Raw genomic sequence first — 13,971 nt, 5'->3', positions numbered from 1 at the left:
GGAGACCAACACGCACCGGGAACAGGTCTCTATGGAAGTCTCTCTTGTCATTATATACTTGTTAGTCCTGCCTCTAAACCAGACGTACACTTGACTTCTGACACAGATAATATGTGTTTAACAACTAGCATTAACCATAGTGATTGGTCAGGCTGACAGTTTTCTCACCAGAACATTTATAGAAATCATATGGCAAAGTACAAGTAGATGGCCTCTCCGAAGGTTTTTATAACTTTTATAAGCCAGCAATAAGATCAATTATCTCTACAACGGCCTCACAATTAACCCCTTAACTCCCACCTGAACCGAGCACATTTTCTCCAGTTTGGCTTTACCCCAGTCCAAAAGCTTCTGGAAAAAAGGTGCGAAAATAGTGACAAAACTGAGACGAAAAACAATGATGGAAATGTGAGAAAAAAGTGACGAAAAATTGACGAAAAAATGACGAAAAAATGACAAAAATGTGACAAAAAAATGCAACAAAAAATGACAAAAATGTGACAAAAAAGTGACGAAAAATTGATGAAAAAGTGGCAAAAATTTCACAAGAAATTGACAAAAATGCGACAAAAAAATGACAAAAATGTGACAAAAATGGACGAAAAAAATGACAAAAAAATGACTTAAAAAAATGACTAAAAAGTTACAAAAATGAGTTGAATACCCAACAAAAAATAATGGAAAAAAATCTGCTGACAGTTCAGGCGGGAGTTAAGAGGTTAAATGGGCCTGTCGGTCTCTCATAAGGAGCTTCTGAACCGCTCTTTGTCTCATCTAGGACCGGTTTGCCCTGGGAGACCCTACAGGAGCACGAAACCCCCGACAACAGAGCTCCAGGATCATTCGGGTGCTCAAACCCCTCCACCATGTTAAGGTGGCGGCTCCAGGATGGGTAAACTGAATAACATCATTCCACACTTTGAATACAAAGGTGCCTATCAGCGATCAGGACTGAGATAAAGGAGTTTTCTGCCTGGTGTCATAAAAGACGCTCTTTGACCAGATCCCAAAGACTCTGTAAAAGCCAAATGCCGTCACTAATACCTGCTGAAAATGTGGTCCGTGGTCTGGGATCGTGCCTGGACTCGCCCGGACTCTTTGGAATGGATTCCTAGCCTGGTTCTTCTGTCTGCGGTTTCCCACGTTTCCGTACATGTGTGTCTTAACCGTGGTCAGTGAGAATCCTAATCCAGACCGGCATTATTTTCTATATAATGACAAATGGAGCTGGATCTGGCTTCGGGTCCAGGACTTAAAACAGGCCCAAATGAACCGTGTCAGTTTGTGGGACCCTGGTATGAGCGGATTAAACAGCGCAGAGCCGTAATGCATTAAAACTGTTTAATGCATGAAACAGTTTTAATGCATTAAACAGTTTTAATGCACGGCTCTGTGCGCTGTGGTGTTTTTGACTCCACATCGTGCATTAACCTCTTAACACCCACCAAAACCAAATCCAGTCTCTCCTCTATTCCATTGTCGTCACTTTTTATTTCCCTCATGTGTTTTTGTCACTTTTTTATTACTTTTTGCTGCTCTTCTGTCACTTTTTGATGGAGTTTTTTATTTTTTTTTGCTGGATTTTTGTCATTTTTTGCTGGATTTTTGTCTTTTTTTTGCTGGATTTTTGTCTTTTTTTAATGGATTTTTGTCTTTTTTTTGCTGGATTTTTGTCTTTTTTTTTGCTGGATTTTTGTCACTTTTTTGCTGGATTTTTGTCTTTTTTTTCTGATTTTTTTCATTTTTTTTGCTGGATTTTTGTCTTTTTTTGCTGGATTTTTGTCTTTTTTTGCTGGATTTTTGTCACTTTTTTTATGGATTTTTGTCTTTTTTTATGGATTTTTGTCATTGTTTTGCTGGATTTTTGTCACTTTTGTGTTGAGTTTTCCTCATTTTTGTCGCTTTTTTTTGTTGCGTTTACACCCTCATTTTCTTCTCGTTTTCTGCCTCTGTTTTGAAGAAGCTTTCAGATTTGGAGAGAACATGTTCAGGTGGGAGTTAAGAGGTTAAAACTGTGTAATCCTCCCTCATAGATTCACACTGTGTCAGGGCTGGAGTCAAAAGCACTTTCGGTTCGGAGTCGGAGACAGTTGAAGCTTATCTTTATTGCATCAACGGCCGAGGTTAAACATTCATTTTTCCACTGCTAAATAAAATCAGCAACTGACTCTTGATCTGGGAAATGATGTGGTTCACAGTAAAACACTCTGAATGTACTTGCAGTATACACATATTTTCCCTTCTCCATTGTAGTTTGTACCGTGTTCCCTCTAAGAAAACAATAGCCCTGTTTCCGGGAGGCACTAAAACAATCCTCTGAAGACGCCCCACTTTTTCATGTTGTTTTTGTCCACTTTTTGTTTCAATAAGCTTCTGCAGAGTCAAAAGATCTACTGTTGCATTCATTTTCCACTAAGATCTTGTATTGATGATGGGGGAGTGTGACCATTGTGCAAAGACTTCTCCGGCACCTCACATAGATTCTAAATGGGGGTAAGATCTGGACTCTTTTTTTCTGCTGGATTTTTGTCTTTTTCTGATGGATTTTTGTCACTTTTTTACTGGATTTTTGTCTTTTTTCTACTGGATTTTTGTTATTTTTCTGCTGGATTTTTGTCACTTTTTTACTGGATTTTTGTCACTTTTTTACTGGATTTTTGTTATTTTTTTGCTGGATTTTTGTCACTTTTTTACTGGATTTTTGTCACTTTTTTACTGGATTTTTGTCACTTTTTTACTGGATTTTTGTCTTTTTTCTGCTGGATTTTTGTTATTTTTCTGCTGGATTTTTGTGATTTTTTTGGCGGATTTTAGTCTTTTTTCTGCTGGATTTTTGTCTTTTTTCTGCTGGTTTTTTGTTATTTTTCTGCTGGATTTTTGTCACATTTTTACTGTTTTTTTGTTATTTTTCTGCTGGATTTTTGTGATTTTTTTGGCGGATTTTAGTCTTTTTTCTGCTGGATTTTTGTCTTTTTTCTGCTGGTTTTTTGTTATTTTTCTGCTGGATTTTTGTCACATTTTTACTGTTTTTTTGTTATTTTTCTGCTGGATTTTTGTGATTTTTTTGGTGGATTTTAGTCTTTTTTTTGCTGGAGACAGTTGAAGCTTACCTTTATTGCATCAACGGCTGAGGTTAAAAATTAATTTGCGCCTTTTTTTTCCACTGCTAAATAAAATCAGCAACTGACTCTTGATCGACCTGGGAAATGATGTGGTTCACAGCGGCACAATCAAACACATCTGTTCTCAAAGTGCGGTTCCTCAGTTTCATTCTTGATTGATTTCTTTTATGTTTTGGTAATAATGCTTTTAAGTCTGTTTGAGGCCCTTTTCAGACTCACTTTGTTTGTCTCAGAGGATGCCACGCCCACCTCAATGCCACGCCCACCTCACTTCCTGTTTTGTCCTTGTTTGATCTGGATCTTAACTCCCGCCTGAACCGAGAGCAGCTTTACCCAGATCCTGTAGGCCAGTGTGACGCCTCATTTGAAAGCTAAGATCTACAAAACTCATCTGAATGGATCTTTTTTCCTCACGTCATCAGATTTTTTTTCCATAATTTTTTGGGGGGGTTTTCAACTCATTTTAGTAACTTTTTTGGAATTTTTTTGTCAAATTTGTGTCAATTTTTTGTCAAATTTTATCACATTTTTATAATTTTTTTGTTCATTTTTTTGTACATTTTTTGTAATTTTTTTGTCGAATTTTTGCCACTTTTTTGTTATTTTTTTGTCAATTATTTTGTCCATTTTTTGTCAAATTTTTATCACATTTGTGTCAATTTTTTGCCAGTTTTGGGGAATTTTTTGTCATTTTTTTGTCATTTTTTTGTCATTTTTTTGTCAATTTCTTGTCACATTTTATCACATTTTTGTCATTTTTTGGTCATTTTTTTGTCACATTTTTGTCATTTTTTGTCACATTTTTGTTATTTTTTTCGTCAATTTTTGTCACTTTCAGTCATTTTTTTTGTCTAAGTTTTCTCACTTTTGTGTCACATCTTCATCATTGTTTTGGTCTCAGTTCTGTCGGCATTTTCTCACCTTTTTTCCCCAAGCAGCTTTTGGATTGGGGTAAAGCCAAACTGGAGAAAATGTGCTCGGTTCAGGTGGGAGTTAAGGGGTTTAACCTGGTGATCCTGTACGGTCATTCTTATCATTCATTTATCTGTGAACATTTTGGTCCAAAATAGCACAATCCAGTCCTAAAAAACGCCTGAATAAATGAAAACCATAACATCGCCTTTCAGACATAAATCAAGCGCACATTCCTGCCCTCCTCTCCTCCACAGCAGCAGAGCGAGGCACGAAAACACTATATCCTCTGGAGGCCTGGCCCTTGTGCCCGGGGCTGCGAGCTGATTGGCCGAGTCGGCACCAAGGGCGTGTCTCCGTGGACAGAGGACATAAATATGAGAGGAAAGAGGCCCAGGGTGTTTGTGGTTTGGCAAAGTTACACAAGAAGAGACGAGGCTTTCCTGGGACGGGCGCCATAACGGACAGGTGAGGCTGATCGGATCACAAAGGTCTCACTATTAAAGCGGTAGTTTGAAGCTGCTTAAAGGCAAATGGAGAGCTGTAGTTTGAAGCTGCTTAAAGGCAAATGGAGAGCTGTAGTTTGAAGCTGCTTAAAGGCAAATGGAGAGCTGTAGTTTTAAAGCTGCTTAAAGGCAAATGGAGAGCTGTAGTTTAAAGCTGCTTAAAGGCAAATGGAGAGCTGTAGTTTTAAAGCTGCTTAAAGGCAAATGGAGAGCTGTAGTTTTGAAGCTGCTTAAAGGCAAATGGAGAGCTGTAGTTTTAAAGCTGCTTAAAGGCAAATGGAGAGCTGTGGTTTGAAGCTGCTTAAAGGCAAATGGAGAGCTGTAGTTTTAAAGCTGCTTAAAGGCAAATGGAGAGCTGTGGTTTTAAAGCTGCTTAAAGGCAAATGGAGAGCTGTGGTTTAAAGCTGCTTAAAGGCAAATGGAGAGCTGTAGTTTTGAAGCTGCTTAAAGGCAAATGGAGAGCTGTAGTTTTAAAGCTGCTTAAAGGCAAATGGAGAGCTGTGGTTTTGAAGCTGCTTAAAGGCAAATGGAGAGCTGTAGTTTTAAAGCTGCTTAAAGGCAAATGGAGAGCTGTAGTTTTAAAGCTGCTTAAAGGCAAATGGAGAGCTGTAGTTTTAAAGCTGCTTAAAGGCAAATGGAGAGCTGTAGTTTTGAAGCTGCTTAAAGGCAAATGGAGAGCTGTAGTTTTGAAGCTGCTTAAAGGCAAATGGAGAGCTGTGGTTTGAAGCTGCTTAAAGGCAAATGGAGAGCTGTAGTTTAAAAGCTGCTTAAAGGCAAATGGAGAGCTGTGGTTGTAAAGGAAGTGTGTGGGCTTTGTTTTGTTTCTCCAAGCAGCAGCTCTAAACCAAAAGCTTTCTGTGTTTCTACACCAGTTTGATGAGACAAATATCAGAGCCTTTACCTTTAGTCGGTATAAAAAACTCAATAGAAAGGCAAATAAAGAGTTTAAGCGGAAAGATGCAGTAACCCCCAACAATATGCAATGAAATGTGTGTGTTTATGTTCAATATGAAGAGAGTTACAGCGGTTTCTAGTTCAAAACCAGCATCTATCTTTAGTCCCGCCCCTTCCATTGAAATGAATGGAGGTGAGTGTGACCTAAAAAAGAGAAATGACCAGAACTTTTTAACCTCTTAACTCCCGCCTGAACCGACAGGATCTCTTTCCTCACGTCATCAGATTCTTTTTTCCATCACTTTTTTTGTTGGGGATTCAACTCATTTTGGTAACTTTTTTTGACATTTTTTTTTGTCAAATTTTTGTCAATTTTTTTGCAATTTTTTTGTCACATTTTGTCACATTTTTTTCATTTTTTCGTCCATTTTTTTAATCAAATTTGTGTCATTTTTTGTTACATTTTGTCACATTTTTTGGTCATTTTTGTCTTTTTTTTCGTCCATTTTTTGTCACTTTCTTGTCAATGTTTTCTCACTTTTTTGCCACTTTTCCATCATCGTTTTCGTCTCAGTTTTGTTGCTATTTTCTCACCTTTTCCCCAGAAGCTTTTGGATTGGGGTAAAGCTGGAGAAAATGTGCTCGGTTCAGGTGGGAGTTGAGGAGTGTTAGGATCTGCTTCTTTTGTATCACGCGAGAACAGTTATTTGGAAATAGCCAAAGCAGACACTGGAGATAGAAGTCATCTCAAAGATAAGGCGTTTATTGCCATTGTTCCCAGTTACAAAGCAGTATAACCAGCTGGTGACTTCAGAGAAAGAGAAGAAGTGAAGTCCAGAACTCCGTTGACAGTCGCCTTTTATCCTGCACTTCTCTGCACAGAGAGGGTGAGGCCTATCTGTGAGTCAGTGGTTTGTGTCTATGTGTTTGTATATTATCTGTACTTCTCGTTATGTTCAGAATGATGATGGTGTGGACCGTTGTCTATCAGCTCATCTCAGTGACCTGGTCTCCTTGTTCTGAGTCAGACGCCTGTTCAGATTTTGTTATAATCCTTACAGGGGTTAAATATTCAAGATTCTTTCATCAAAGAATCTTGACATATGTCCATTGGTTGTACGTGTTGAAACATAATTGTATATTTTAGCTCCTTTAGTTCATTTAAACATTGGTTTAATTCGGCTGTTTTCAGTTGTGTCAGTGCAGAGTGAACAAAACTAATGATGGTGGACAGAAAGTGGAGCTGAGTAGCTGAAAGGTGTTGGCTCTAAGGTTTATCTCTTCCACACGTGCATTGGCAGGAGTGACAAAACAGGTGTTTATTAAATTCTTGCATATTGAAGTTGTGGAAAGGTTGGCTAATGTGGTTAAGCAGGAGGCAGAATCAAAACTTCTGTAGTCGCCCAATTTATTGCACCGTGGGGAAAAAAATCAAACTGTGCATATTTACAAAAAAAAAAACTGTCAAAAAAACTCAAACAACAGAACTTAACTGAACTCAGGAAAACTCCCCATGCTCACAGTTACATGGTCTCCCCTCTTGACTGATGGCATGACCCTTTTATAGCAGGAAGCCCCTCCCCTGGTAGTTACATTCTACCAGGAGGTAAGTTTACATTTTACATTCACAGGTTTCTTTTAGACACTTTCTCACTCGTGGCGTTCTTCCCCTAATGTGTCCAGGCTCTGCCCCGACTCAAACACACAATACTGAACAGAAGCAAACAAATGTTAAAGGAACAGGCCACCGTTTTTACATACTGAGATATGTTCTTACCTCACTTTAGACGTGTTAATATATCCCCGTCTGGTCTTTGTCCGTGCGCTCACACATACGCAGCCTCTCCCACATGTCACATAGCTCCAAAAAAGCTCACGATAGAAGCTACCAAGCTCTTCCACGTGTTCCCTATTTAAATAAAGTTACGTGAAGTGTTTTCATGTGAAGTTTATTTACACAGAAATGTAGCATGTTGATTTTATAAGCAGATAAAAAGGGGGACTATATTGTGAGGCGTAATGATACGAGGAGTAAAACGTCCGCGCAGTAACTCCTAAAGGTTATTGACGGAAGTGAGCGGGGAAAGTATTTAGGAGTTACTGCGCGGACGTTTTACTCCTCGTATCATTACGCCTCACAATATAGTCCCCCTTTTTATCTGCTTATAAAATCGACATGTTTCATTTCTGTGTAAATATACTTGGCATGAAAACACTTCACGTAACTTTATTTAAATAGGGAACACGTGGAAGAGCTTGGTAGCTTCTATCGTGAGCTTTTTTGGAGCTATGTGACATGTGGGAGAGGCTGCGTATGTGTGAGCGCACGGACAAAGACCAGACGGGGATATATTAACACGTCTAAGGTTAGGTAAGAGCATATCTCAGTGTGTAAAAATGGTGGCCTGTTCCTTTAAAGAAACACAAAACTCAAAACCAATCCCCCCCTGCACATGGACAAGATTTTAAAATGGCCGCCCAACGAGGCCACACCTCCTCTGTGTGACCGGGTGGTGAGTGTTACCCATTTGATGTGCTGCTTCACAAACTAAACATTTCACACACAAAAAAAAGATTTAAAACTAAATAGAGTGTGTGATGCTTAAATGAAAATGTCAACCAAACACATAAACAAAACAAACCCGGGATAGTTTAGTTCACTGTTTAGTTGGATATTGCAAAAAAAAGGACAAATGTGAAACAATGAATACCTGAACATAACTAACGTGACAAAATAAACTAAGGGAACAAAGCCACCTCCTACTTTGTCACAGAAGTTAGAAATACATTTTGAATTCGCTGCTGCGGGAGTAAATGAAGACCGATTCTCTCCGTTTCTACACGAGACTGAAGATCTTGACTACGTGACTTACTGGGGGAACGACCGTCTAAATTTCCGCTCTAAAAATGATCAGGCACTGACAGATGCTGGGGACAAAAATGGCAACTCCATTTTAGAAAAGGTTAGTGCTGGATCGTCTGCTCCGGAGGGACGGTCTGCTGTGAGTTTGTATAGATCTATGAGTTGGTTTGTCTAAAAATACAAATAATCCTAATCCTTAAGGTTAACCCCTTAACTCCCACCTGAACCGAGCACATTTTCTCCAGTTTGGCTTTACCCCAATCCAAAAGCTTCTGGAAAAAAGCTGTGAAAATGGCAACAAAACTGAGACGAAAACAATGATGGAAATGTGACAAAAAAGAGACGAAAACATTGACAAAAAATGTCAAAAATGTGACAAAAAAATTATTAAAAACTTACGAAAAAATGACTAAAATGTGACAAAATGTGGCAAAAAATTTATTAAAAATGGGCAAAAAAAATGGAAGAAAAAATGACCAAAATGTGATAAAAAATTACAAAAAAGTTACAAAAAGGAGTTGAACACCCAACAAAAAAATGTTGGGGAAAAAATGTGATGACGTGAGGAAAAAGCTCCTCTCGGTTCAGGCGGGAGTTAAGAGGTTAAGCATTTCCCAGTCATATCATCTCACGTTTTCACAGCAGACTGTCCCTCCGGAGCAGACGATCTAGCGCTAACCTTTAGAGATCTCCACATACCTACCTTTAGTTGATTGACATGTGCATTTATTTTTTTAGTGATTCCAAATGAGCTAATCATCTGATCTGGAAGTCTATGGTCCATGTAAAGCCAACTGAGTCAATGCAAATGAGGCTTTTCTGTGTCCAGGCCGACAGCTTTACAGCTTTATGAGCCGCGTTCTTCTGAGTTTCGAGTAACCCATACTTTTCAGGATGAGCGTGTGCTGCGTTTATGTTTTTGTTCACACATAAAGAGGATTTGTGTAACCGGAGCCTGAGGCGCTGAGCAAACATGCAGACCTGACCTAAGATCTCTGCACATCAACAACATGACAATAACAGACAGACGGAAACGCCGGTTCATCAGGGCTTTAAACACTTCCTGACATTTATGATGCATTTTACAACAAAACAAATCACAGTTTGTTTTCATTCTTCCGAGTCCATTCATAGTTTCCAGGTGAGTTCACTGCAGCTCAGGCACGGCACTGTTAGTGAGTTAAGTAACTTTTGGAAGTAACTATACTTTTTTATACAGTACTTTTTAACGTCTTCTTGATTAACCCCTTAACTCCCGCCTGAGCCGAGCACATTTTCTCCAGCTTTGCCCCAAAAGCTTCTGGAAAAAAGCTGTGAAAATAGAAACAAAACTGAGACGAAAACGATGATGGAAATGTGACAAAAAAGTGACAAAAATTGACAAAAAAGTGACAAAAAAGTGGCAAAAATGTCACAAGAAATTGACAAAAAATGGACGAAAAAATGACAAAAAAATGACAAAAATCGGAAAAAAAATGTATGAAAAAATTACAAAAAATGTGACAAAAAAGTTACAAAAATGAGTTGAAAACCCAACAAAAAAATTATGGAAAAAAAATCTGATTCCGTGAGGAAAAAGCTCCTCTCGGTTCAGGCGGGAGTTCAGAGGTTAATATCAAAATGAAGTGTCTGTGCTCGTATATGAGTCTTTACTTAATTCTTCTCAGTTTTTGTGGTGTTTTCTTTGAATATCACATGATTTCATGTTTATCATAATTTACGTCACAACATGAGTCAAACAGTTACTCAGAACTCACTGCACTACAGTAACCTTTTCTCCAAACACATTTTTACTCTTACTTGAGTAAATATCTGGGCCACTACTATTTACTTCAACTTCAGGAAAATCATTTCAAATAATGTTGCTCTTACTTGAGTAAATATTTTGGCGACTCTTCCACTTCTGACAGATGGAAGAAGTATTTACACCCAGCAGACAAAGCTTTAGAATGAAAGTACATGAAGAGCTGCTTCTGCATCAGAGCTTCTGTGGTTTGTCACCACAGAAGCTCTGATGCAGAAGCACCGCAGTACAAATAACTCAAAGACTTCCACTACCCAAAACATCACACACTCTGTGAGGCAGCTGCCACGAGGGGTTGAAATGGGCAGACTTAACAAAGTTCGAGTTCTCACCAGACATTTATTGCTCATGCAAACAGAACTTCTGACACACAGACACAAAATGGCCGCCATGACGACAGCAGTCAGCTTTTATACCTCCTCCTAATGGGAAAGGACCTCCCACCGGTAGGTACCATTCCTAGTTTCTCCCCTTCCACATGGTTCAGCCTGAGGTTTTTAAAATGGCCGACAAAGACCACGCCCCTTCCTTTCTCACCAGGTGGTACAGGTAAATGTCTGAGTAACTGAATAAACAAAGTTGTAAATGGATAATTATTAACTGAAACATGAATCTGAGGTTATTGTCGGCTGGTGTTTATCGCAAACGAAACAAACGAAGCAAAATAACAAACACACACAACGGGACAAACACACTTTGTCGCACACTGTGAACAAACGTGTGCCTGGTGTTTTTAAGATTCTGTTCAAAATCAGCTGTTTGGAGCTTGTAAAACTTCACAGTAATGTTTTCTTTTGAAGAGAAACCTTGAATATTTTCAGCTGAGTCGAGCATCCGAGCGAGAGAGCTGTACATTTGTTAACCCCTTAACTCCCGCCTGAACCGAGCACATTTTCTCCAGTTTGGCTTTACCCCAATCCAAAAGCTTCTGGAACAAACTGTGAAAATGGCAACAAAACTGAGACGAAAACAGTGATGGAAATGTGACAAAAAAGTGAGAAAAAAATTGACAAAAAATTGATGAAAAAACTACAAAAAAGTGACAAAAAATTGATAAAAATATTTACGAAAAAATGACAAAAATGTAACAAAAAAGTGACAAAAAAGTGACGGAAAAAACGACAAAAATGACCCAAAAACTGACAAAAAAGACAAAAAAATGATTAAGAAAATGACAAAAAATGACCCACAAACTGACCAAAAAAATTACAAAAAAATTACAAAAAAGTGACAAAAATTGATTAAAAAAAATGACAAAAAAAGATGGAAAAAAAATCATCTAAATGGATCTTTTCCCTCACGTCATCAGATTTTTTTCCATCTTTTTTGGTCATTTTTTTAAATCAATTTTTGTAATTTTTTTGTCATTTTTTGTCAATTTTTCATCGCCTTTTGTCACATTTTTGTCGTTTTTTCGTCACTTTTTTGTCAAAGTTTTCTCACTTTTTTGTCACATTTCCATCCTTGTTTTCGTCTCAGTTTTGTTGCCATTTTCACACCTTTTTCCTGAAGCTTTTGGATTGGGGTAAAGCCATAGTATGGATCCGCCCATCCCTTTAGCTTTTGCTGTAACTGTGTACATTCCCTGCTCTGCTCAGCTGCATGTGGGGGATTTGCGCCCATAGCAACATGATGTTTTTGTGCATTATATGAAGTAAATGTATCTAAAAGACTCAGACTAATGTTCCCAACAAACACACGACCGTAACCCTGTTCATGTTGTTCTTGTGCCGCAGCAAACATGAAAATCGCATCGTTCAACATTCAGAAGTTCGGCCGCAACAAAGCGTCTGACCCGAACATCATCAGGATCCTGGCAAAGGTGAGCACAGCGCCACCTACAGACTCTTCCTGATCAGAGAGAAGAGCCGAGGCAAAGCAAGGCGACTTTATTTACACCGCACATTTCATACACAAGGCAACTCAATGTGCCTTAAAGGAACAGGCCAGTGTTTTTCCATCCTGAGATATGTTCTTACCTGAGCTGTGACGAGTTCTTTAGGACCTGTCTGATCTTCAGTCACGTAAACACAGCGCAGACGGCGTTAGCATTTAGCCTCTCCCTCTCTCCTCTATAGCTCCAAAACAGGTGAAGATAGAAGCTACCGAGCTCTTCCACGTTTTCCCTATTTAAATATGGTTACGTGAAGTGTTCCACTACAAAGTATAATTACACACAATTAAACAATGTGGATTTTCTAAGCGGATAAAAGGGGGAACTATATTGTAAGGCGTAATAATACCAGGAGTAGTTTGGCATCTGCGCAGTAAAGTGAAGATTACTGCGCGGATTTCGAACTTGTGTTTTTTGTCATTTTTTTGTCATTTTTTTTGTCTTTTTTTTGTCTTTTTTTTGTCTTTTTTTGTCAATTTTTTTGTCAATTTTTTTGTCAATTTTTTTGTCAATTTTTTTGTCATTTTTTTGTCATTTTTTTGTCATTTTTTGTCATTTTTTTGTCTTTTTTCGTCATTTTTTTCGTCATTTTTTCCGTCATTTTTTCGTCATTTTTTTGTCATTTTTTTGTCATTTTTTTGGCATTTTTTCATCATTTTTTGTAATTTTTCATCATTTTTTTCATCATTTTTTTCATAATTTTTTTCATAATTTTTTTCATAATTTTTTCATCATTTGTTTGTCTTTTTTTGTAATTTTTCATCATTTTTTTCATCATTTTTTTTGTCATTTTTTTGTCTTTTTTCGTCATTTTTTCGTCTTTTTTTGTCATTTTTTTGTCATTTTTTTGTCATTTTTTGTCATTTTTTCATCATTTTTCGTCATTTTTTCATCATTTTTTTTGTCTTTTTTTGTCATTTTTCATCATTTTTTTCATCATTTTTTTAATCATTTTTTGGTCATTTTTTTGTTATTTTTCGTCATTTTTTTCATCATTTTTTCATCATTTTTTCAGTCTTTTTTTGTAATTTTTCATCATTTTTTTCATCATTTTTTGGTCATTTTTCGTCATTTTTTTTGTCATTTTTTTGTCTTTTTTCGTCATTTTTTCGTCATTTATTCGTCCTTTTTTCGTCATTTTTTTGTCCGTTTTTTTGTAGTTTGGCATCCGCGCAGTAAAGTGAAGATTACTGCGCGGATTCCTTTAAAAAAGAAAAAATGCAAAATTACAATCAGGTTAAGTTAAGGCAAAGCACATGTGTAAAAACATCCACATGGGAAACACACCTGGGCCGGCGCTGGAATGTTTTCTTGGACGGGGGAGGGGCGCCCGCCTGTCGACTGGAGGGCGGGGGAGGGGTTTGTGAGGGGGTGGGGCGTGGTTAGGGAGGGGGGGGGTGTAGTTATTTGCGTAGTCGGCCTAAAGCGTTTGTTTCTGTCAGATCGTGTCCCGTTATGACGTCATCCTGATCCTGGAGGTGGTGGACATCAGCGGATCCTCCGTCAAAATCCTGGTCGACGCCATCAACAAGTGAGTCCCGTTCACTCCGTGGTTCTCAAGCTGTGGGTCTCAAGCTGTGGTTCTCAAGCTGTGGGTCTCAAGCTGTGGTTCTCAAGCTGTGGTTCTCAAGCTGTGGTTCTCAAGCTGTGGTTCTCAAGCTGTGGTTCTCAAGCTGTGGTTCTCAAACTGTGGTTCTCAAAGTGTTCACTAAATCAAGAAACATTTGGCTTTTGAGAACCTCCAGACTAAACCCAGGCCTTAATAAAGATAAACACAAAGGAGGCCAAATGGTGGAGAAAGTAGATTCTAGTTCTCCCTTTAAGGACCGTCTTTTTTTCATTATCTGTTTCCAAACAAGTTTCTAATTGCAAATATGATATTGTTAAATTAAGCTAAATAACCTGTTATCATTAATCTGTGTTGTCACGATTATGCATTACTACTTTTATAATGATTTCATGTTGTTTATATTTTC

The 13,971-nt window shown here is 38.0% G+C and overlaps 2 protein-coding genes across 2 annotated transcripts in view; one reads left to right on the top strand and one right to left on the bottom strand.

The window, feature by feature from the left end:
• Nucleotides 1-13,971, bottom strand: part of LOC306962771 (uncharacterized protein) — a 1,040,752-nt gene that overhangs the window by 103,647 nt on the left and 923,134 nt on the right. The gene's annotated exons all lie outside the window — the stretch shown is intronic.
• The window catches only part of LOC306962759 (deoxyribonuclease-1-like), a 28,113-nt gene continuing 18,604 nt past the window's right edge, over nt 4,463-13,971 (top strand). The window contains exons 1-3 of the mRNA XM_079556035.1: nt 4,463-4,502; nt 11,838-11,923; nt 13,438-13,526. Of these exons, the coding sequence (XP_079412161.1) occupies nt 11,843-11,923; nt 13,438-13,526 (170 nt within the window). The 5' untranslated portion in view covers nt 4,463-4,502; nt 11,838-11,842. The remainder of the gene's footprint in view (nt 4,503-11,837; nt 11,924-13,437; nt 13,527-13,971) is intronic.

Source organism: Gobius niger (assembly GCF_951799975.1).
Source record: "Gobius niger genome assembly, chromosome: 5".
NCBI lineage: Eukaryota > Metazoa > Chordata > Actinopteri > Gobiiformes > Gobiidae > Gobius > Gobius niger.
This window is presented reverse-complemented; position numbering and strand designations above follow the sequence as displayed.